Here is a 23,970-nt window from a genome sequence, read left to right as displayed (position 1 = left end):
CTGGAGCCCTTGATGGCCCATCTAGAGAGGTGTGGGGAGGACCCGGGAGAGAAACTGAAGGATAAACACAGGAGCTCTCCATGGGCTGCCAGTAAGATGTGAAAACATGGGGCGTCCAGGGTCTTTTTGCCTCTGGACCGCAATCACTGGCCGTGGCGTTTTATGTTTTAATGGTACATGTGTGTTGTTGGAGCCCGTGACTGAGGGGCACAGTTGTCACCTGGGGGGGTGGCGTATTGGGCGCTTGGTGGTGGGTAATTTAATTATTTGGTGGTGGGTAATGATTTGGTGAGTGAATGCGATAGGCACGGACTCTTGTTGAGCTGTCCAGTTAGACACTTCTGTTCACTGACAGTCTACAAATAGTTAAGATCTCCCCTAAAAAACAAAAAGTCAACCCCTCTAAGACTCACTGACGTTGAGTGGATTCCCACTCACTGTCACCCGATGGCAGAATAGAACTGCCTCTGTGGGTTTCTGAGACTAACGGTGTACAGGCACAGCCTCGTCTGCCTCTCTTGGATGGACTGGTGGGTTTGAGCCACCGACCTTGTGTTTAACAGCACTATGTGTAGCCCACTCCTCCACCAGAGCTCCTTACAAAGGGTTGCTAGTCAGGATCTCTGGCATGTGGGTAATGTTGAAAACCAGATGAGGACCAAAAAGATCTATTCATAGATTTCCTGAGGGAGTGGGGGGTCGAGGAGGCTTTTGTGGTAAGCTGCTAGAGTTCTAAATATTTATGCAAGACTGGGTTATTGGGAAAGCTTGGCTTGCTCGAGGACTGTGAAGAGACATGCATTAGACATTTTGAGATCGAAGGAGGTGATAGTGCTTCAAGTCAGCTGTTTACCATTACTCAGAAGTAATCGGAAAAATATCTAGAGCTAGAATATGGAACATAGAACAAGGAGCACTAGACTTGGCCTGTCCTTGAGGGAGGGAGCTAGCACCACTGAGCAGATACCACCAGCACTCGGGTGTGCCAGGCACTTGCTAATCACTTCACTTGTATCATCTGGGGCAAGCTGTGAAATGGGTACTGGTGCTTCCCATTTTACAGATGAGGAAACTGAGGTCCAGAGGTGACAGGCCACTCGCCTGAGACCGCAGCCGATCCGCTTCTTCGCAAGCGCATGCTCGGTCACTCTTTTTCTTATCTCCGCTCTAGTTCCCCATTGCCAGCCCAGCTCACTAAGGAGGTATCTACCGTTTGTGGAACCCATTAGCTTGGTCAAGTGCTTCCCTGTGGTTTAGAAACGATTTGGGGAAGACGGCTCTGCCAGTTTAATGTGAACGGAGTCAGGGTTAGACCCTGAGCCTCTAGGTCTTCACGAGGCTTTGTGGCCAGGGAGGAGAGAGTAGGCACAAAGTGAGTCTGAGGCCCAGGGCACCCAGGGCAGTGGGGAGGTGTTCCTTGGGTCTGAGGCTGTTGTGGATTTGGGGTGCCAGGTTTGAAGGCAAGATGAGAAGCCTGGGAAGGAGCCCACTTGAGAGGAAAGGTGTGGGGTGGGAGAAGGCAGCAGAGCAGCTGCAGGGGAAGGGAGCCTTTTTCTAAGGAAACCTCCCCTCCCCCCTCCCACCTTCTGACAGGAGCCACCTGGCCTGCCTCTTCCCAGTTGTCAGGAATTTATATGGTAATGATGTGGTCATACCACGCAGCTACCCAGGAATTTGCCTGACGTCAGTGTTGAGTAATTCCCATGTATGGTAAAGTGTGTAAATACGGAGGCAGCTAGCATTTCCAGACATCTCCAGGGCTTCCCAAGGGTCAGAAGGCAGCAGCGTCTGGCTCCTTGGCGGCAGCGGTGAGGTGGGAGGAAGAGCGGAAGGGTAACATCTGGAGTGAAGACTCACCCCAGACAAGCGACTGGGCCCCCCACTTTTGAGTACCCCACATCTACTGTACAAGGGTGGCAAGGGCCGGGCTTACCCCAATGCCAGCTGCAAACAACTCTTGTCTGTAAGAGCTAAGTACAGGCTTGTTTCACTGTTTAAGTAATCACCAGGAAGTCACATGCTGACCTTTTTGGTTCAGCCAGGCATAGCCAGCCTACCATTGTTAAGCTGATCTCATCCCAGATGGAAGCGCAGCAAGTCGATTGAATTAGCCTTTTGGTGGAACGTAGGAGTTCTGTGGTTGTTGAGAAATACTTGCAAGGACTCATAGACCTCCTTTTTCTGTTTGCTGAACTTCAGATTGCTGAGCCCCAAGGGTGGGGAGCTCTTGAAGATATTGGGGATAAACTGATAAACAAGGTACAGCACTGTCCTTGTGAGCCCAGGCCTCCAGGGGCTATGGGACATGGGCATGGAAAGAGAGATTCCATGAGCAAGAGAGAGCAAGTGAGTGAGAGAGGGGGCAGGAGTCAGGGTGAGGAGACTTTGTGCTGGGCTATTATGGGGCATAGAAAGCTCAGTTGGTGCTGGGCTCCTAACTGAAAGGTTGTTGGTTCTAACCCGTGAGCCACTCCACAGATGAGAGATGAGGCTGTAAAGATTACAGCCTTGGACATTCTATGGGGTCAGTTCTGCTCTGTTCTGTGAGGTCATTGTGGGTCAGAACTGATGGGACAGGAGTGTTTTGTTTTTTATTTTTTAATGGGACACGGAGCGCTCAGAGCTGGGCGATGCTGGTTAACTTCTCAGAGAGGCCAGTGGGGCGTGTGAGCCTGAGGTTGTGCCCGCACCACCTCCAGTCTGCTCCCAGGCCAGCTGTGTCTCCAGTGCCGCCATGCCACCTCCTACCGGCGGCCCGTCTCTCCCACGGTGTGTTTCCTGGGCTCTCAGGTATCACCCGGGGGACATGGGCTCCAGCCCCGACAGGCAGGGCCTCCCTCCTCTCTGGTCTGCCCTGGTGCCCTCCTGGTGTGGGGCGTGGAGGAAGAGGCTGAGCTACAAGGCCTGCTACCAAGCTGCTCAGATAATTAATGCTGCTAGACAAACACCTGACAGGTCTCTACCAGACCCAGTGGGTGGGTACCTGAACCCTGTGCCCACAGGTCGCATGTTGGCCCTAGGGGGCAGGAGGCTTCGGAAGAGGAGAAAAGGGCATGGTGTGGCTGTCACTGGTTTGATGCGATGTCCTGCAGGCACTGCTGGAGATGATGCCCCTCCTTAAACCTGAAACACGATCACACAGAGCCTGTCCCCGCCATCGGCCTTTCTCTGGGTTTGGGTCAGCCCGAGCGCCTGTGCCTGGGCAGGCTTCACTCTGCTGCTGCGGAAGTCACCGTCTTGGACCTCTCCTCTCGAGATTGAAGATCTGGAGACAGCTATTCCTGGGGCCTCTGGATCGGAAGGGCTAGGTGGGTGGCTGACGAGAGCTGGTTGCTTCTCAGAACATTCCAGTCCTTGCCCACTGCAAGCCTCAGAAGCCAAACCAAATTCACTGCCGTCGAGTCGATTCTGACTCACAGCGACCCTCTAGGACAGGGGAGAACTGTCCCTGTGGGTTTCTGAGGTGGCAGTCTTGATGGGAGTAAAGGGTTCTTCCTCCCCCAGGGAAGCTGGTGGGTTGGAACTGCTGGCCTTGTGGTTAGCAGCCCCATATGTCACTGCTACGCCACCAGGCTCCTGACTGTGATCACAAAGGGAGTGATGACCCACCAGAATACTCATGACCGGAGCAGCATAGAAGGGGGCCACGAGTGGTCTCAGGTGGGCAGAGGGACCTGCACCCCAAAGGAGGGGCTGGTAACTTGTTCCAGATGTATTCGCCAGGCTGATAGAGTAGGTCAATCTGTCACGCTCCTTCTCAAGCCTTGTTCCTTCCAGAGGAGGACTTCCTGGAAGGGAGACTATACATCAGGAGCCACATCTGGCCGGGTGGTGTGAGACTTGGCCGGGCCAGTCCTGTGCGTGGTCATCAGAATGTCTTCGGCTGGGTTCACCAGAGGAGCACCATCAGTGAAGCCGACAGGTGCACACGTGCAGTGGGGCTTCAGAAAGTTCATGGAAAAATGCTACTATCCATTCACTTTCTTTTTCCGTGAAATTTTGGAAGCCCCCCAGATAGGTAGAGATGTGTTCCAAGAGAATGACTCACATGGTGGCGGAGGCTAGTGTGGGTAGAATCTGTTGGGTTGGGCATCAGGCCGGAGGCTTCTCCAGATTCCCACAGTTGCAGGGGTTAATGAGCCCAACATTGGCACGCCAGACCGCAGGCTGCTAGCTCACATCCCAAGAATTTAGGTAAGAGGATGACAAATCTAATCTAGCATAGCGAGAGAAAATTTTGCCAGAGAGCCATATCTATGAGACACAGACCATGCCCTCTAGGGAACTCCATTTCCATTGAATCTCCCAGCATGGAAGCTAATGATCTAATTCTGAGACTTGTAGCCCAGCTGAGTGGACACATACTGGACACATACCGGGAACCATCATACAGAGCGATGCCGTAGCATACCGAGTGAACAGTGACGTGGACCAGTCTCTGTGCTGTCACGGTACATGCGTGGTCATCGACCCTCACAACACAATTCTAGAAGCATGCATGGTTAGTGCAAAGGTTAAGCACTGAGACCCAACCTGACCCCAGTTACCAAGGGTGAAGGGGCAGGAGCTGCTGTGCAGGGGCGCTGAGTTTGTGCCCGTGTGTGGGGTCATTTGGAAGAGGATAACCACATGACCGAAGGCACGGGGTTATATGAGCAGACGCTGTGGAACTAGAGTCTGGTTGGGTGTGCGTGTTCTTGCCACAATTAAAAAAAAAACAATCACAGGAAGAACGAGTGTGAGGAAGAAGAAAGTGTCCTAGAATGGAGGGTGGCGACGGTTGTACCGCTCCTCTTGATCTGACTGAACTAATGAATGGATGGCATGTGGATGAGGTGCTAATTAAACTTAAAAAAAAAAAAAGGTTAAGCACTTGTCTGCTCACCAGAAGATTGGCATGTGTAACGCACCCCAGGGGCCTGTGGGGGAGAGAGCCGGCTGGCAACCCCTACGGGCAGCCTGCTTGGTCGCCTGGCTCTGCAGTAAGTTAGCATTGACGCAGAACCTAACAAGAGCACAAGCAGCCTGGCCCGTTACACCGAAAACCAAACACTGCCACGGAGCTGACAGCGACCGAGCCTGTGGGCTGGGGAGGAGTGGGCCCAGTGGGTTTCCACCTTAGAGACTGTCACCCTACAGGAGTAGAAAGCCTCATCTTTCTACCAATGACAGAGACCAGGAAATGGGAACTCAGCGGGGAAAGTGACTTGCCCAAGATTCTTAGGCGAAGGGGAATACCCGGAGTTGCCAGACTCCCAGCACCCACTTTCCTAATGCTGAGCCACACCATTCCACCTGCCCTCTGACCTCAGGAAGCTCTGTCCGTCTTCCCCGCCCACCCCACCTCCTCCACAGTGCAGGGGAAGGCAATTAAGAAGAGGCTAGGCCTCGCACTAGGCTCCACAAACACGGTCAAACAGGTTTCCTTTTAAGGCAGTTCGGCCTGGAGACAGGATTTGGCTGTAGAAAAGAAAAGGCTGGGCAGAAAGGAGGGGGTGGGGTGAAGGCTGCACCACTGTACCCTTACAGGGAATGAAGCGGCCAGGTCTCACCCTGTCCCCTGTCCCCGCCACCCCGGCTGAGGCTCTTCCCATAGGTGGGGACCCCACTCCCACCCCAGAGGTCTGGACTGGACTGGAGCCCATTCCCAGAGCCTGTCTGGGACATCATTATTTTTCATCTGTAGCCCTTACCTCTTAATGGGACTCTGATGGGAGACCCCCACCCACGTGGACCAGCTCAGAGGCAGATCTCCTTCCTGGCCCATCCTTGGGTGTCGCCCCTTCCTCTGCCCATGTGCCTGATACCCTGGGGCCCTGCTGGATATGTGCTCCTGACCTGGAGCCAGGGAAAACAAGGGAAGGCCTGTGTGGAGCTCGGGTCTCCCCCGAGGGAGAAGGGCTTTTGTATTGGGGAACAAAACGCTGCTCAGAATGGGCTGGCAAGCGAGTGGCTCGGGTAACCTCCTCCCTTGGGGGATGTTCCTGGGGCATGGAGTATGTTCTCTGTTGGTTCAGAGGATGGGGAGGGAGAGAGCCAGCACTGATGGGTGCCACGGTCAGCAGACCCTGGGCATTACTCTTAACGACCATAGGCCAACATCATGGTCATTGAGGTGACAGGACTCAGAGATGCATCTAGTTCAAATCCCAGCTCTGCCTCTTCCAGCTAGCTGTGTGGCTGCAGGCAGGTTGCCTCACCACTCCGAGTCTTCTTTTCCTGTAAAGCGAGCATATCTTCTCCCTCTCCAAGGGCTGGGGATGAAATGGAACTGCGTCTCTAAGTTGTCTGGTGCACAATCACCTGACACAAACACACTCACTGCCACGGAGTTGATGCCAACTCATAGCGGCCCTACACCATAGGGTAGGATTGCCCCTGAGAGCCTCTGAGACCAGAACTATTCATGGAGCCAGAAGCCCCCTTTCTCCCTTGGAGTGCCTGGTGGTTTTGAACTGCTGACCTTGCGATCACAACCCAACGTGTAACCACTACGCCACCAGGGTCCCTTGGTGCACAGTAGGCATGCGATAAATGGCAGTAGGCCACTCTGGGTGCCTCGTCGGTGGGAGCCCCAGGGGCACATCCACTCACATGATTGGAAGGAGCAGCCTGTGAGCCCCATGTGAGGCACATATCCCTCACAACTGCCCACTGGGAGCTTCCTCACATCCCATGGGCCACTCTGTGGTCACACCTTGTTCCTGGACCATCCTTGGCAGAGGAAAGGAGCCACCGTGGTTGACTCAGGGGACTTAAGCCATGCCCCTGGAGCCAGGAATGAGGGCCTCCCCTGAGTCATGGGTGGAGGGGTGCTTGGATGCAATTGGGGTTCTCTAGCAAGGAAGCGCCCACTGTCTGTGCTCACTGTTGCAGGCACTCTGTCCGTCCATCTGGTGGGGGGGTGGGAGTTCTTCCTCTTTTCCTCTGATCCTGTACTGTACCAAACATGATGTCCTTCTCCAGGGACTGGTTACCCCTGATGACATGCCCAAAGTTCACACAACTACTATTGTGAGGATGGTGCAGGACTGAGCAACGGTTTAGTCTGTGACGTCATGAAGTCGCTGGGAGTCCGAACAAGTCTGCACACCTGATTACAACAGTGGCCAGCAGGCCGGGGGAAACGTGGTGGTGTGGGACCCAGGAACACCTGCCGGTGCCACAGCTCCTCCCTTGCCGTCACGTTACGTGGTTCTGTGGCGCTGAGTCCTTGCCTAGGAGGCCTCAGCACAGAGAGGACGGAAGGGGTGGTTGGGGCGTCAAAAGCTGGGAGTGGGGACGAGGATCTGGGAGTTCAGGCCCCATGGGCTGCCTAATCCTACCTGCGGTGTGTCCAGAGATGTGCATAAGCCAGCCCGAGGAGCTGCAGGCCAGGACTGGGAGGGGAGCCGGGTGAACAGCCTGGGCACCAGTCTGTGGAGGGGCAGTGCCTGCTCCCACCTGGGGAGGGCCCAGTGCTGCCTCAGGCTAGTCCTGGGATAGGCACCACTCTGGGGGTGGTGGTGGTGGTGGTGGTGGAACCCAGCAATTAAGTCACCACCTCAACCTTGTTAGCCTGTGAGGTGGAGTTATGGGTGGAGGCTGGGCTGTGGGGAAGAAGTCGCTTGTCCTTAGGCAGAAGGGAGGGGTCCCTGGGTGGCAAGGTGGTTAAGGATTCAACTACTAGCCTGAAGGTGGGTGGCTCGAACCCACTGGGAGGCATCTCAGAAGGCAGGCCTGGCCATCTGCACCTGGAAGGCCCCAGCCTTGGAAGTCTAAGGGACACAGTTCTGCCTTGCACCCATGCCACGGTCTTCGGCGTGGGAATGGACTCTGACAACTAGCAACCACAAGGTGCAGGGGGCTTGTTGCTGGCTGCTAGCTGAAAGGTGGGAGGTCCCAGACCTTTGGACTCAGAAGAAAGACCTGGCAATCTATTCTGAGAGACCCATCCGCCCTCGAGAGTCCCGCGGAGCACCCGTGGGGCCGGAGTCGGGCCGGCCAGCGGGCACTGGTTTGTTGTAACTGGAGAGTTCAGAGAAAGGTTGAACTTCAGGTCTGGCTTAATGACATCACAATAGACTCCGTTCTTTCTCCCTTTGTGCTCCCACAAGACGAGTCTCCCCCTGGGAACAACCACCCCAGGAACCTGTTACTCAGCTTACCTCACTCAGGAGGGGAGAGGGGAGAGGGGATTGTTCCCAGGCAGCTGCTCCCATCAGGATATTTTTCCTCATCCTCCAACCTTGCTGGTCTCAGTTGTGGCCCGTCCTTGAGCCAGTTCCATGGGGATTAAGTTAAGGCCAGCCCCTTGCCCTGACTGAAAGGTGGGGAGTTACCGAGAGAAGGGTGTAGATAGCATAGCGTCACCTCCAGGAGGGTTTTCAGGACTGTTCAGGTGGAAGGTGATGAAACCTGGAGTAAAAAGTGAACCAAACCAAACCTTTTGCCAGCGAGGTGACCCCGTGGCTGTCAGAGAACTGTGCTCCGGGTGGTTTTCAGGGCTGATTTCCCTGAATAGGTTACCAGGCTTTTCCTCGGGGGTGCCTCTGGGTGGACGTCAATTGCCACCCTTCCAGTTAGCAACCGGGTGCACTAACCATTAGCCATTGTAGCACCCCGGAACTCACTGCCACCGAGTCCATCCCGACTCAGGGCGACCCTGCCTCGGGTTTCCCATATTGACTGAGAGTCTCTATGAAAACAGACAGCCTCATCTTCTTCCTGGGGTGGATTTGAACCACCGACCTTGTGTTGAGCAGCCTAAGCTACAGGGCCCCCAGGGCCCCCTGCGGATGCGTTAGCGGTGGCTGTGAGGAAATTGGGCTCAGAGAAGAGGTCAGGGCATGGGGGTGGTATTGGGCACGGTGGGAACCCAGGAGACTGGGGAGAGAGAGAATGGGTGGGGCATAGGCAGCACCAACACACAGGGGGCGGGGTGGGGCAGCTGTCATTGTTGTTAGGCACCACGGTGTGGGTTCCGACCAGCAGCGGCTCTGTACACAACACAACAAAACGCCGCCGGGCCGAGCCATCCTCACCACGGTTCTGGTGTCTGAGCCCGTGTTGCAGCCACTGTGTCCGTCCATCTGGTCGAGGGCCTCCCTCGGTTTTGCTGCCCCTGCACTTTATCAAGCACAATGCCCTTCTCCACAGACTGGTCCCTCCTGACAGCGTGTCCAAAGCACATGACATATAATCTCGCGAGCGCTGCCTCTACGAAGCACCCTGGCTGGACTTCTGAGCCAGGTTGGGTTGTTCTTTGGGTGGCCCGCGGTACTTTCGGTGTTCGGCACCAGAACACACAGTGCTTAAGGGGCAGAGCAGGGGATGCCAAGCCTGTCTCCCCTCAGCCCCCTCACAGCTTTGCAGAGCTCCCCTCGTGGTGGAAATGTTCCAGCCCCAGGATGAGCCGGCACCCCCAGAGCTTCTCAGTGGGTCCCAGACGCTTTGGGGCTACACGGATGCAGTAGGAGGGCATCTCTTGTATGTTCTTCAAACATTCCCTGAGCTCTTTATGGGACTGATTGGGGACAGCATCTGGATTGTGTTCCTGAGCTGAAGGTTGGGTCTGCCGATGGTGCACCCTGAGACTTTCTGTCCTCCCACCAACTCTCCCTGCCAGCACGAGCTGTTACTAGGAGGCTGGACACTGGATGCCACATCCGTGTTTGGCAATATTTCCACGGCACAGGTCCCGGCGAGCTTTCTCCTTGGCTCCTCTGCCTCAAGAGGCAGGCATGCACTCTGGTGCCCACCCCCTTCATTTCCTAGCTCGCCGCACCCTCCTTTACCACCGTGTCCGGGGCTCGCCGGCACCCATGGGAACCCACAGTGCCCCGCCCTGAACATGGACTTTGGTTGAGGGAGCTGTCTTCCTCCCTCAGTCGGGTCCGTGCACGGAACGATGGGGTTAGAAACCGAGGGACCGGGCCGTTTTCTTCCTACAGCGCTCGTTTGCCTTCTGCACCAGCCTGTGGGCTTCCGAAGACAGGCCCGGCTGTCTGCTGGGGACGCTCTGGGGCACATTCTATCCAGACACCCAGGAAGCTGCCCAGAGGGAGGACGCACTCATGACGGAGAGCAAGAGTGCCTGCCCAGCACGTGCAGCCTGAAGCAGACGAGACTGGGGCTGCGTGTGTGCGCATGCGCGCGCGTGTGCGCAGTACAGACAGGGAAAGAGCAACAACAGAAATGAAACGACCCACATAGAAATAATGGAATGATGACGCCATGTGGGAAATATCAGTGAGGTCACTGAACAATACGTACAGAAATTTTCCAGTGGAAACCTAGCGTGTGTGCAGACTTGCCCCCAAGTCCGATGGTCACTCCAGGAGAAAAGGGGCCGAGGCCAAGGCTGCACACACAGTGGTCGCTCAGAGAGTACACGCCTGATGGGTAGGTAGACTGGGAGGACCCTCCCAAGAGGCGGATTTGAGGACTTGGTTGAGAGTAGCCAGGCACAAGTGCTGGGCCGGGCCAGTGGGCTGTAGGAGGCCCGCCTGCCCCTTTCTCTGCCCTCGGTCTGATTCTGCCTGCCCCGTGCCTCCTGCGTGGGCGGTCTGTGTTTCCGCCTCTCTAAAGCAGACCCCACCTTTGTGTTCCCCTTGCAGGATGCCTAACTGGGGAGGAGGCAAGAAGTGTGGGGTGTGCCAGAAGACCGTCTACTTTGCCGAAGAGGTCCAGTGCGAAGGCAGCAGCTTCCACAAATCCTGCTTCCTGTGCAGTGAGTACAGTGCCCCTGGCCCTGATGTAGCCATGGGGATGGGGACCTGGGCCCGCCCCCACAGGCTGGCCTGTCAACACCCGAGGGAACTGGTCCCCTGGGATGTAAACAACTTGACATTTGGCTGACGCACAGCTGGGGAGGGAAGCACTTAAGGGCCTCTTTGTTCCGTTCAGAAGCGGCTCTCTTGCTCTCTGAGGGGTTAGGACTTGCCAGGGCTGGGGGTGGCGGGCACGGAGGGGCTGAGAGCCAAGCTGTGAACGCCACGGTCCAGAAAACTTTCCACTGAGCTCCCTCTGCTCCCTCTCCCCGCCACGGCCCCATCGCTTATGAGGCAGCCGCTTTGAGTCCACCGTTTCACAGGCCATGGGACCCAAACGCCTCCGCGTTAAAAGGCAGTGCAGGCCACAAGCCTCTGGGGACGCTGAGCTTGGAGGTCCAGCTAGGTTTCCCTCACCTCAGCCCCTTCCTGCCCGGCAGTCTTTCACTTCCTGTTTCTGGATGCGAGGGGTAGGATCTCACAGCTCATTGATGTCATACCCAGTGTTGGCATCGTCAAGAGACAGGGCTCTCTGATGGAGGCCACCAGCTGGGCGAACCTGGGAAACAGTACGTGAGGTGAAAGAAGGCAGTCACCAAGGACACGCATCGAGCAAGCTCACGTCGATGGATGAAATGCCTACAAGCAGGCTGTTGCATAGAGACGGGAAGCAGATGAGTCACTGGTTGTGAGGGGCTGGGGGGTGGGGTGTCGTTACTGTTGAAGGGACACGGGGTTCCTGTTGTGGACGATGAAATACTCCTGGAGACAGAAAGCAGTGTTGACGACTGACCCTGGTGAACGTGATGAGTCGCTGAGCTGCGAGTACCCTTCGACCACGTGCCTTAGACTGGTCGTTCCCCTTGGTGACGCAGGAAAGAAGAAAGGTGTGCGCCAATCACAAACCGGGATGCGCAGAGAACCAGGAGACACCGGGTGGTCCAGGGCAGTCAGGGGACCAGGAACCCCAGGTTGCTGCCATGGCCGCGGCTGGGCTGGGCAACAAGAGCCGGGCCAGGTGATGCTGCCAGCACACTGCGGAAGTGAGCGGGAGCTTGGAGAAGCTTCTCCCCAGATTCCCAAAGGATCTCGTGGGTGGTGGGTGGCCATGACAAAAGGTCCGAGTTAGCAGTGGCTCCTTCAGCGAGAGGCGTCTCCCAGAGGCCAGGCGCAGCGTGGGAAGCAGCCAGGTCAGCCTTCCCTTATCCCAGTGAGAGGAGGTCCGTGCCTCAGCCCCTCTCCGGTTGAGGTTTCTCATGACCGTGCAGACTACTTACCTCATGGAGTTGCTGTGAGACTCAGATGAAATGACGCTTGTAAAACAGAGAGCCCTGAGAACATGGTGAGCGTCCATGCATGGCCGACCCCCCTACTCCAACCCCACATATGCACCCTAAACCGATGCACGCACGTGCTTGCATGAGCAGTGCTGATGGTGTGGTGCCAAGACCACCTGAGGGAGCTAGCAGTGGTCCTGTCTGGCTGTATCACGTGCCGTGACGCAGAGTTGTGGTGTCTGGTTCCTTTGTTCTAAGTGAGCTATGCCACAATAGGAGCTGGTCTCGGATGGCCACCAGACTCGGATGCCCACTTGCTGCTGGTCTGATCAGCCCACAGCCATCAGGGCCCCTCACACTGCCACAGCCTGCCCGGATGGGGCAGGCCCGAGGCTGCCTCTGATGACTGGGCTATAAATGAGCTGGGGTTGGGGGTTGGGGAGGGCTGTTGGCGTCTAGCCCACAAAGGAGACTGGGAGGCTGGAAATGGCAGCCTCTTCTTATCAGCACTTCATTCCACTTAGGAATTTTCTGGTCATTTACTTTCCAGGGTCACTGGCCTAGCTGGGGAAGGGGGGGGGCAAACTGCTAGAGACCTACCGGCTGTTTCTTTGCTCTCAAAGAATGTTGCTTAACCACACGTAAAAGGGGCCAGCTGTGGGTGCGGAGGTGTCCGCCAGCAGGCCCGCCTGCGGAGGAGTAGCGGTTGGTCAGGCAGTTGGTCAGGCGGCTAGTGGGCAGTCAGGAATTCAGGGGGTGGCAGAGGAAGGAAGGAGCAGGGCCTGGGGCAGGGCATGAGGGGCTGCTGAGGATTAGAAACACTTGTGGAAAGTCAGGCTGGGGAGCATGGCTGGGGAGGGGTGTTGTGTAAGGCGCCATAGGAAATGGTGCCCCACTTCTCCGGGAGGGGGTGTCTCAGGGCCAGCTGGTCCTGGATGCCAGAGCTATAGCTGAGCACCTAGCACTGCCCGTGTCCCAAGGGTCAGGCATGTGTCCACACTGTGCTGAACACAGCACCTGGCACACAGTCGGTCCTGGACAGGTTTGCTTGTGAGTGGCAGTGTCTAGCACATAAATCCCCAGATTTAAGTGGTCTAGCCCCCCTCATTTTCAGAAAAAAAACAAAACAAACGAAAAACCACTCAGCACCCTCCAGGAATTAATGTTTGTACTGTAGCCCAGGATAGGCTCCCTGGTGCATCATGGTTACACGCTGGGCTGCTAACCACAAGGCCCATAGTTCGAAACCACCTGCAGCTCCACAGGAGAAAGATGAGGCTTTCTACTCCGTAAAGAGCTGCAGTCTCGGAAACCCATGGGGCAGGTCTACCCTGTGTCCTAGGGTTGCTGTGAGTCGGCATTAACACTGTGGCCATGAGTTGTTTTGTTTTATGTTTTTAAAAACTATCTCCGGATAAAGTGTAGGTATCTGCTTTTGCAGTCCATCCTGGATCGCCCACTTTGGGAAACACTGGTCTGCCCTGGATTCGGGATATTCCACGGGACCCAAGGACTTTCCCTCCTAGGGAAGGCAGAGGCTGGTTCTGGCTGGGTGGGTCCGGTGGGCCCTCCAGAAGTCCCTGTGACCCGGGGGCCTTGGCTCTGGAGCCTACTCAGCCCGGCCCTGCACTTCCATTCCTGCAGACCCAGCAGGGGCCTGAGGAAGACGGGTGGGTGTTCCAGACGAAGCCAGGGAGGGCTACCTTCACCTGGGTCTGACCTGGGTCTGGAGAGGACCTGCCACACTCCCAGGGCCTCACGGGGCAGCCAGTTTCCATTAGCAGGTGCACCTCAGAGGCAGTGATGATGGCGTTGCTGTGCTGGGGGCCCGCCCCGAGGCTGCGTGCCCATCTCTGAACTGTCACCCGCTTCCCTCTGGGGCACAGAGGGGATGAGATGCCAGCCCTGGAATGAAGAGCCAGCCTGTTCTAACCCTGTGGTGGAGGCTGCTGGGCCTGGGCCCAGCACATTGACTCTGGACTCTGAACAGAATCCAAAAGCTCAAGTGAAGTTCACAGAAGCCCTACTTGCCCTCTGTCACCAGGTCTCTCCACCTGCAGGCTCAGGTCCCCTCTCCATTTCCACCCCCTGGTCCCGCATGCTGGCCCTGCTTGGAAGGAGCCACGGGCTGTCCGAAAACAGGGCTGGAAATCAGGGGCTGGGGGGCTTGCCTGGCTCAGCTTCTGACTTTGGATTTTCTTTGTGGGCCCTAGTGAGGGGACTCTGTACCCTCCCCTGGGGTTGCCTCTGCTCTGAGCTTCCAAAGAGCACCACAAGGCTCAGCCAAGCCAGGCTCATCTAGAAGCATGAGTCTCCAACATGTGCGTGCATACATCTAAGGTGTGCTTGGTTGGTGCACGTAATATGATTTGGTTGGAACTTATCCATGCGGTTATTCCAAATTCCCCTTGCTTGAGGCTCTGGTTGAACCTTTGGGTGCTCTAAGGTCGTGTCGTTGAGCTCTGCACATTGGGCTGCTAACCGCAAGGTCAGTCGTTGGAAACTACCAGCCACTACTTGGGAGAAAGATGAGACTTTCTGCTCGCATAAAGATTTTCAGCCTCGGGAAACCCACAGGGGCAGGTCTGTTCTGTCCTATAGCATCACTGTGAGCAGACATGATCGTGATCTCATGAGTGACTGTGGAGTGAGTGGGCGTCTTTCGCCACATCACCTGGAGGGCTTTGGGTGGGAGGAGTTGAAGGTGGGCATGGGCCTCTGGGAGAAGCAGGGCAGAGCGACTGAGCAGGGAGGACCTGTCTGAAGCCTGTAAGCGAGTGTTGAAGCCATCAGTAATGTCTCCGTCTGTAGGTGCTGCTGTTGCCTTGGGGCCCCGACTGGAGAGACCAGTCAAAGTGGACGTGTTCCTCAAACCCCTCTGACTGCCGTGGGCTTTCCCTTTGATCTCAGAATTCCCAGCTCAATTTGGGTTTGACCAGTAGTAGTTCCAGACCAACCCTGACTCCCCACCCTAGAAGGGAATGTTGCTCCCTTGGCTTGTTGTTCCCGCTCTCTCCTTCCCCAGAGCCAAGACCCAGGGGAGGAGGTGGGAAGAACTATTTTTGGGCTGCCCAGAATGCTGGAATGAGGTAGGGATTTCGAGGCAGGAGGGGGTGTGTCCTTATTTGGTCTACAGTCTTTAACCTGGATCTCAGGACAAGGAGAGGAGCTGGCAGAGAACTGGGCCCTTTAAAGGCAGCGAGGAACGGAGCCGAGAACCCTCTGGAAGGGAAGTAGAAGACTTTTCGTCTCTCATGGCTTCCCTAGTTTCCATCTTTAAGGAAGATGTGTTTGAGGAGACAATCCAGTTCAGACCAGTGTGTAAAGAATGCCATAGAACCAATCAGGAGCTTCAATACTTAGCGTGAAGTTGATGCTCTTGGGAGAAGTGGTGCGGGCTGGAACTGCTGGGGTTGGAAGCACGTGGTCTCTTAAGGGCTGGACCTGGCCCCCTCCCCCTCCTCTTGGGATGGTGCTAGTTTTATAGGAGACTACCGGGAGTGGCCAGCCTCCTGTCCGCTGTGGCATGGTGCAGGTAGGACCTTGTTTAATCCTCACTCCCACCCCGGTGCATTTACAGTGAGGGCACTGAGGCTGGGAAGGTGAAGTAGCTTGCCCAGGTCACCCACAAGAAAGGAGAGCTTGGGTTTACTTCTGGGCTCTGAACTGCCAGCTCTGGATGGCTGGGCACAGCTCCCTTCTGAAATCAGCAGGAATGTATGTAAGGCCCACGGGCCTTCTGGTTCATCTCATTCCAGTCTCCCTCCTCCCGGGAGTCGGGACATTCTTCCTGGTTCCTGACCGGAATTCTTCCTGCTGCAAAGTGGTTTCTGAGAATAGAAACTCCAGATCCTGTTATTGCAGTTAGCATGGCCTGCCCTTCGCTCTACGTCCTCCATTCTGGGTGCTTTGTGTGTGCGCGTGTGTAAGTATAAAGGAATATTTATACATATACATAAGTAGATAGGCATATATAAATATATAGTTTCAACCCCCCACTATTTCTCCCAAGTGACTCAATTTCACTCTAAGTATTTCTTTAAGTGTCATCCTGATGGCATGTCTATAGGTGTGTGTATACAGGGAGCCCTGGTGGCATAGTGGCTATGCATTGGCCCGTGAACAAGGTCAGCAGTTCAAAAACACTAGCCACTCTGCAGGAAAAAGACGAGGCTTTCTACTTTTGTAAAGAATTACAGTCTTGGAAACCCATAGGGGCAGTTCTACTGTCCTATAGGGTCTGGTTTTTAAAAAAATACATATATTTTTATGCATATTTATTTAGGCATACATATAGGTGTGTATACAGGCATATAGAAATGTGTGTATCAATATACCTTTTCCTAGATATATATCTGTATATGCCAAATGATGTTCTTCTGGGGGCATGACTTTATCTTCCCCCTCAGCCCTCCCGCAGCACACACAGACTGCTCCTCCTGGGTTCTAGTGTAGAGACAGGAAAACCCTGCCCTCTCCTTCCTTCCCTTCTTTCTTCTCCTCTCCCGTGAGAACACAGGGGCTCTTTGTCAAAGGCAGAATGAAGGAGGCCAGCCAGATTCCTTTGGCTTGGGCCAGCATGGGCTGTTGCCTCCTCTGAGCTTTGGGGTGCACTGCACTGGTGGGGAGGCACAGCAGGCCGGGAGACAGGCAGGCAGGACCTGCAGATCCCATCTCCTTTCCTCTGGCTCACTGGCCTCTCAGGCCTCTCAGCTGCTCGTGAAAGACCAGGATATGATGCTGGGAACCGTTGGGAGAGTTTCACCACCTGGGGGAGGCCTTGCAGCGAACTAGCAGCTCACCTGGTGGTGTCCTGGTTACTCATTGGGCTGCTAACCTCAAGGTCAGCAGTTCGAAACCACTAGCCGCTCTATGGGAGAAAGAGAAGACTTTCTACTCCAGTAACCAGTTACAGTTTCAGAAACCCAGTGTCCTGCGCAGTCCAGTCGCGGTGAGTGGGCATGGACTCGAGGGCAGTGAGGGAGTGAGCAGCTCCCCATACTGACTCTCCCTTCACAGTGGTCTGCAAGAAAAACCTGGACAGTACCACCGTGGCTGTGCACGGCGAGGAGATCTACTGCAAGGCCTGCTACGGCAAGAAGTATGGGCCCAAAGGCTACGGCTACGGCCAGGGCGCAGGCACGCTGAGCACTGACAAGGGGGAGTCGCTGGGCATTAAGCATGAGGAGTGAGTAAAAGATCCTTTCCCACCCCTGCCTGTCCCTGAGCACCCTTTCCCCCTGTGTTGGGCACGTTTCTAACCCTTTTGGTCATGCAGTAGGAAGCTCAGAAAGTCATTTTCTGAAAAGGTGATACGGAGCACCCACCACCTGTCAGGCCTTCCGGAGGAGCCAGGGCCCCTGTGGGGAGTGGAGTTGACCAGACGCCTCCCCTCATGGGACTTGCACCCTATAGCTTTCGAAGCATCAGCACTGGGAGAGTCCAGTGACCTCGTGCTAGGGGCCAGAGAGGAATGCGTGCAGAGCGGGGCCTGGGCCTCGGAGGTTCACTCAGCACCACCACCTCGCTCTCCTGCCGTGGCAGTGCCGCAGGGTGTCCCTGGGTCTCTTTGAGCCGGCACTCACCAGCCTCTGGCCTCTGGTCAGCAGTGATTGTTAGCAGACATCCTGGCTGGTTCCCTGGCCCTCGGGGGGATGGGCAGAAGTGACAGCTGAGTTACCACCTTTTCAGCTAAGGTCTTGCTCCCATGGGAGTGATTTGTCAGTAGATTTCTCTGGGGAACAATAGGAAAATGAACCCGCTGCGGGGACCACAGAGGGCGAGCCCTAGCAAATGAGGCATTAGAAAATAACTCGGTGTTTGTGTTTGTGTTTGTGTGTGTGTGTGTGTGTGTGTGTGTTTCCACTGGATGACTGTGCCTTAGTTTGTCCAGCTGTAAAATGGGAGAGGCTCTCTGAGTTCTGTGGCCCAGGCCTCTGTGGCTCTGGCTGGGAGAGCAGCCTTCGTGGCCTGGCGTGGGCCGAAGGTGGTAGTCGTCTCTGCGTGTCCTTCCCCATGCAGGGCCCCTGGCCACAGGCCCACCAGCAACCCCAACGCGTCCAAGTTTGCCCAGAAAATTGGTGGTTCGGAGCGCTGTCCCCGCTGCAGTCAGGCTGTCTACGCTGCGGAGAAGGTGATTGGCGCTGGGAAGGTAAGGCGGCTCTCGGGCATGGTGGGGATTGAGGGGCGAGATGGGCGACTTTCCTGAGAAGTGAGGCCCAGAACTTTGCACGCCCTGACCTTAGCTCTGTCCAGTGGGCTCAACCCCTTCCTTCCCTTTTAAGACTCTGGGGTAACCAAAGAGCCGAGATCACTCATGCATAGTGATATCACCATTGTCTATGGGAACCCTTGAGTGGCTCTGAGGGGAAATTGAATAAAATTATATACATAAATTATAATATATAAATATATTATAATATAATGTAAATATTATAATAGTTTATAATATAACTCATAATGTAAATATAATAAAATTATATTTATATTATGAAGACCACCTTGATGATCTGCTCCTAGAAATACTTGGAGCCCAGAAGAACTATATGGTGCCCAGCTACCACGTTTGCCCTTCTGATCAGGGCCCCGAAAGATAAATCCTGAGATAATGGGGGAAAACAGTGTGGACCAGAACTCGAATTCTTACAAAGCCCAGACTTTAATGACTGGACCAGTTGAGACCAAAGGGCTCCCCGGGACTATCACTCTGAGAAACCTGTAAACCTGTTCAATACCATCTCCCAAGGTCACACCTTAGCGCAATGACATTGTCTCATAAAATAAAGGCTTCCACTCGTGAGCACTACACTCCTTTGAAAATTCATCTGCAGGATACCAGGAGGTCCACAGTTTCTCCAAAGCAACGAGGGGATGGTAGTTGGTCAGGGAGCAAGACAGTGGACACCAAACAAGCAGAAGAGAAAATAAGGCGCCTCTGTGAAAAACATACCTACATTGTTGAATAATATGCATAGAAATTGTTGAATGGGAATCTAATTTACAATGAAAGCCTGTACCCCAAGCACAAGAAGTTCTACAAGGCTATATATATGGCCTGAGACACCCCCCCCTCCCCCCAGGAAGTTCTACTCTGCTGTGCAGGTTTGTGAGTCGGAATCTTGGAATCAAGATCATAGCACACAACCTCGTAGAGCTCAATCTCTGCCTCTCGTGGAGGGCACCACAGAGCATCCCCGAGGCCCTGAAATACTATATGCACAGCTTCGTGGGAACACGTCTTCCTCTGGGAAGAGGAGCCATTGCTTTCATCCACGTCCATTCTGTTTCACTGGAAGCACATGGCTCAGCCACTTGCTGCTGTCCAGGTGAGCCTGACTCCTGGCAGTCCTGTAGGACGCAGTGAGCTTCCCCGAGGGTGCACGAGGCTGCACTCTTTCCAGAAGCAGACTGTGGGTTCAGATCTCTGATTGTTTGAGTCTCACCTGGCACCTTCAGCACTGCACCACCAGGACTGCTGTCATGGGGTGCAGATCCCCAGAAACAAGGTAACTGCAGGGCAGAGATTTTTAAAGCACGGGGCCAAACAGGACCACCCAGGAGGCTTTTTCAGACTCATTCTAACGGCCATGCACGTCCTTCCTGTGTTTTTCGAGAGTCAACCCAGCCACGCTGCACAGTGAGAGTCACCGTAGTGAGCCCCCGCCGTTTAATCGCTCTCCTTTCACTGCCAGTTCTGACTCACCGTGAGTCTCTAGGGCAGAGTAGAACTACCCCTGTGGGTTTCTGAGATTCTTTATGGGAGTAGAATGCCTTGTGTGTCTTCCACGAAGAGGCTGGTGGTTTTGAACTGCTGACCTCAGAGTTGGTTAGCAGCCCAGGGCTCCTATCTGAAGTCAAGAAGCAGAGGGAGAACTCTCGCTTCCAGGGGCCGCTGGTTGTAGACCAAAGGCCAGAAGCTCAGAAGGCACACAGCTAAGGGAGGTTTCTGCATCACCCACATGAGACCTAGGATGGGGGTGACCTGGCCGCGTGGCACAGGAAGCTTGTGGAATACCTGGGCCAAGAGTCCGCCTTCACCGCTTTGGATTTGGATCTTGACTCCCAAGGTTTTTCAGCTGTGAGGAAGGAGGCCTGAGAGAGGGGGTCAGGGCCTAACAGGCATGCAAAGTCAGGCTGTCAGCGGAACCATCGCAGGGCCATTCGCTGGGGATGGCTATTACTGACCGTGTTATGGGGAAGGGACCAAGAGTGGGAAGTGTTACCTCATTTCCCCAGACCATCCATCTAGTTTAAAAATGGCCAAGCTAGGAGCCCAGGCCAGGTTCCTCCTAGTGCACCTGGCTTGAGTCCGAGGCTGGCAGTTTACTAGTTGTGTGGCCTTGGACAACCAGTTTGACACAGTGTTTATGTAAGTGGGCAATACCGGCCCTGGGGCCACACTGGAATGACCCAGAGGTGCTGCAGATGCAGGTACCCTCTCGTGCATTAGCCTGGAATATGGGTCACAAAATGAAAGTTTTAGAGTGGAGTAATTTTTTTTCCTCTGAAAAGGGAGCTGTGGGTCAAATCCGTTTAGGAGCCTCTGTTTCAACCTCCCTGGGCCTCAGCTCTGCATCCTTTGCGCTGTGCAGGGACCTGAACATTGGAGGTTATTGTTAACATTATTAAGTTGGTACATTTTCACCCCCTGCTATGTCTTTCAATGAGAATAGAAAATTAGAACACATACTAAGGATTCAGTGTCTCCATCACCCAGACAGGATAGGGGTCTTAATGAAGGCAGCATGACTCAGGGGGAGGGTCACGGAGAAGTCTTCGATCAAGCGGCAAAGGTTGAGCGAAGCCCTCCACCGCCATCCCTTTTGCCTGGTCCCAGAACGAGATACTGAGGAGCAGGGAGTACTTTATAGGCTGTCAGGAGAGACCAGTCCCTGGAAAAGGACATCACGCTTGGTGCGGTAGAGGGTCAGCGACGAAGAGGAAGACCTCCGATGAGATAGATAGATGCAGAGGCCGCAACCGTGGGCTGAAACGTAACAGCTGTGAGGCAGACACACGACCAGGCAGCGTTTGGCTCTGTTGGGCAGACATAAGGTCGCTATGAGTCAGAAATGACTCCGGGCACCTGTCAACTGCAGGGAATACTTTCCCACACTGTCTGAGTGAGCAAAGGACTCAGGCTTAGCGTGAGGAGCAGGAGGGATTCTAGGGGTGATCAGCCCCTCTCCAGCCCCCTGAGCTTCAGGCAGCAGCCCCTGCCTTTTAGGGGGCCTGCTGAGACTGCGCTGTGTGTTGAGAGGGGGACTGACCTTCCAGGCGTAGGCCCAGCGTTCTGGACCCCGCTGCCTCGTGGGCTCAAGCAGAGGAGCAAATGTGCAGAGGCTAGGCAGCCACCACATACAGGGACCCAATGTTCCCACTCAGCGTCCAGCCTGGTCACCAGGTGGCTGTGTGGAAGGAGCCTCTGTGCCCTTACAAGGACTGGTTTTGATCTGCCTGCCACCGACATCAGCCTTCCCTCAGCCTTAGCAGTGCTGGCTCCCAGCAGCCGGTCTGCCCGCGCAGCAGCTGTTGTAGGTGGGCGCTGGCTTCTGGGAAGCCTTACTGGCTCTGGGGGACGCCATCTCGTGTGGCCTGACATCGTGCTGATGTGAGCGGGTCTCACAAAGCCCTTGGAAATGTGTCATTATCTTTTGATGCCATTTGTCCACGGACTTTTCGAAAGCCCCCTCCGGTGTCCAGTCCTCCCGTTGATTTTGCCAGCAGGCTGGTCGGTTCCCCGCTGGGGCTGACTGCGGATGGAGGTTGAGACACTTGCCCGGGGCTGTACAGCTACTGAGTGGCAGTGGCAGGACTGCCTCAAGGCCCTTGCTTGCACTGTGAACCCCAGCCAAACTGGGGTCAAGAGAAGCTGGTTGGGCCCTGCTTGCCTGGGGGTAGGGTTGGGGACAGCTACCTGGGCGATAATCCTACCACCTAGCTGGCAGTTTGTGGCGCAGCTGGAAACACCAGCCACAGAGCCTTGGCAACACATCCTTGAAGTTGGTGCGAGGTGGCAGGCGGCCTCTGGCCTGTACTCCATGCCCAACTCCATGGGCCTTGGCTTTTGAGCAGCAGCAGCTGAGCAGGCTCCAGGCACGTCTGTCCTACGCTTCCCCACGAGCTCTTTAAGAGGAGAGGGGCGGGGAAGGCGGCGACTGGCACTGGCGTCAGAAGTACTAACTGTTTTCTTCCTGCTCAGTCCTGGCACAAGTCCTGCTTCCGGTGTGCCAAGTGTGGCAAGGGCCTCGAGTCAACCACTCTGGCGGACAAGGATGGCGAGATTTACTGCAAAGGTGGGCACTGTCACTGCTCTGGGGCCAGGGGCGGAGGGAGGCGGGGATTTGGAGTCAGTCCTAGTGAATGTCCCAGCTCTGATATACCTGCCCCCCCCCCTCCTTCCCCATCGCCGTTGTTCCACAGACAAAGGAGAAACCTGGGGCCCAGAGAGAGAAGGTGACTTGGCCAGGGTCACCTGGCAAGTCAGGGCAGGGGTGGGTCTAGAGTCTGGAACCTAACTCCCAGGGCAGTGCTCTGTTAAGCCGATATTGCTTCTCCCTTGTTCCAGTGGCTACTGGGGAGATGACTGAAGCATGGCTGAGGATGAAGGGGTGGTGTCCAGGGTGAGGGGACACTGGGGGACTCTTCTCCAGAGTTCTTGGCAGGCTTTAGGGGTGGGGTAGGGTGGGGGTCTGCCTGGGAGGAGAAGCACGTCCTTACTCCTGTCTTCTCTCTACAGGATGCTATGCTAAAAACTTCGGGCCCAAGGGCTTTGGCTTTGGACAAGGAGCTGGGGCCTTGGTCCACTCTGAGTGATGTCGCCGCTGCCTGCTGCCCCCTGCTGCCCACTCTGTGCTTTGCATCTCCATCCCTTGCCCAGCAGCCTGGGAGACCTCAGATCCCTCAGACCCCTTCTCAGCCCTGACACATATCACTAATGACTCATACTTGGCCTTCTGGCTCCAGTTGGTTTGTGTGTCCACCTAAGGCCCCAGCACCACCAAGCGGCTCCCCCTGCCTGCCGGGGATCTGATGACATCGCCTTCAGGAGGCCTTGATGTTTCTGAGTCTAGTAGGACCTGGCCCTCTCCCCCTACCCTGTCTTAGCCTCATAGGGTGAGTGTCCATCATCAACTGGCCAAGACCCCGAGCCACCATCCTGGAGCCCAGAGGAGCAGCAGCAGCAGCAGACCCCGAGGGGGAGAAAAGTGCCCGGAGGGGGTGGGGGGTAGGAGCAGTATATGCTTGAGTGAATTCCTGCATGTCTCCGCTGTGGGAAAGAGGGTGGGCTCTTTCCCTCAAGCAGGCCTGGGAGTCCCAGCTCCGGGAGTCCTTAGAAAGAGGGAGAGAAGGTGCACACTGGGTCATAGGCCAAGGAGCCACTGGCCTCCCCAGGCCCCTTGCCTTTGAGTCTGTGTGAAACTCACGGGGTCCTCCTTCAGGTTGGAGGAGACAACTAGGTTTGAGGTCCCCAAAGTCAGGACGTCACTTGACCCACCCCCTCCCAGGTATCTAGTTTCATTACACACTCGCCATCAGGGGCCCACATCGTGGGGTAGCTAGAGCTAACCCTAACCCTGGGGTGGGCAACTTCACTCCAACCCTCCACCACCCCGGCCAGCACCCTGTTCCACCCAGGCCTGCTTGTCACTCAGATGGAGAGGGCAGCAGCCACAGCCTCACCCTTCTCTGAACATCCCTTCCCTTGGCATCTAGCCCTTGGAGGCCCTCCTGCCAACCAAGGACCTCACCCCTTCTACTTCACCTGCACCTGCCTTTGGCCATATCCCACCCCGAATCCCTTCAGGCCCAGTTCGGAGCAGCAAGAGGAAGGTATCAGGGCTGGGAACACCACTTTAAGGAGCTGGTGACTGAAAGGCTGTGGGCAGGGACAGTACTCAAGCTGCCTTCTCTTCTGGTCAATAAAGCGAAGTAGAAAAGAA

The 23,970-nt window shown here is 55.4% G+C and overlaps 1 protein-coding gene across 2 annotated transcripts in view; it reads left to right on the top strand.

Annotated features, from left to right (window-relative positions):
• Positions 1-23,970, top strand: part of CSRP1 (cysteine and glycine rich protein 1) — a 25,366-nt gene extending 1,396 nt beyond the window's left edge. Inside the window, exons 1-6 of one of the 2 annotated variants that reach the window (XM_045298030.1) lie at positions 2,244-2,259; positions 10,599-10,711; positions 17,048-17,216; positions 18,050-18,179; positions 22,230-22,323; positions 22,767-23,970. In XM_045298030.1, coding sequence (XP_045153965.1) covers positions 10,600-10,711; positions 17,048-17,216; positions 18,050-18,179; positions 22,230-22,323; positions 22,767-22,843 — 582 coding nt within the window. In that variant the 5' untranslated portion in view covers positions 2,244-2,259; position 10,599 and the 3' untranslated portion in view covers positions 22,844-23,970. Of the gene's footprint in view, positions 1-2,243; positions 2,260-10,598; positions 10,712-17,047; positions 17,217-18,049; positions 18,180-22,229; positions 22,324-22,766 lie in introns of those variants that run through there. The other variant, XM_045298029.1, reaches the window with a different exon arrangement.

The sequence above is a fragment of the Echinops telfairi genome, unplaced genomic scaffold, assembly GCF_000313985.2.
Source record: "Echinops telfairi isolate 266 unplaced genomic scaffold, ASM31398v2 ScPeMD7_7424;HRSCAF=8462, whole genome shotgun sequence".
Classification (NCBI taxonomy): Eukaryota; Metazoa; Chordata; class Mammalia; order Afrosoricida; family Tenrecidae; genus Echinops; species Echinops telfairi.
Note: the sequence above shows the minus strand (reverse complement) of the source record. Positions and strands in the feature narration are given on the sequence as shown.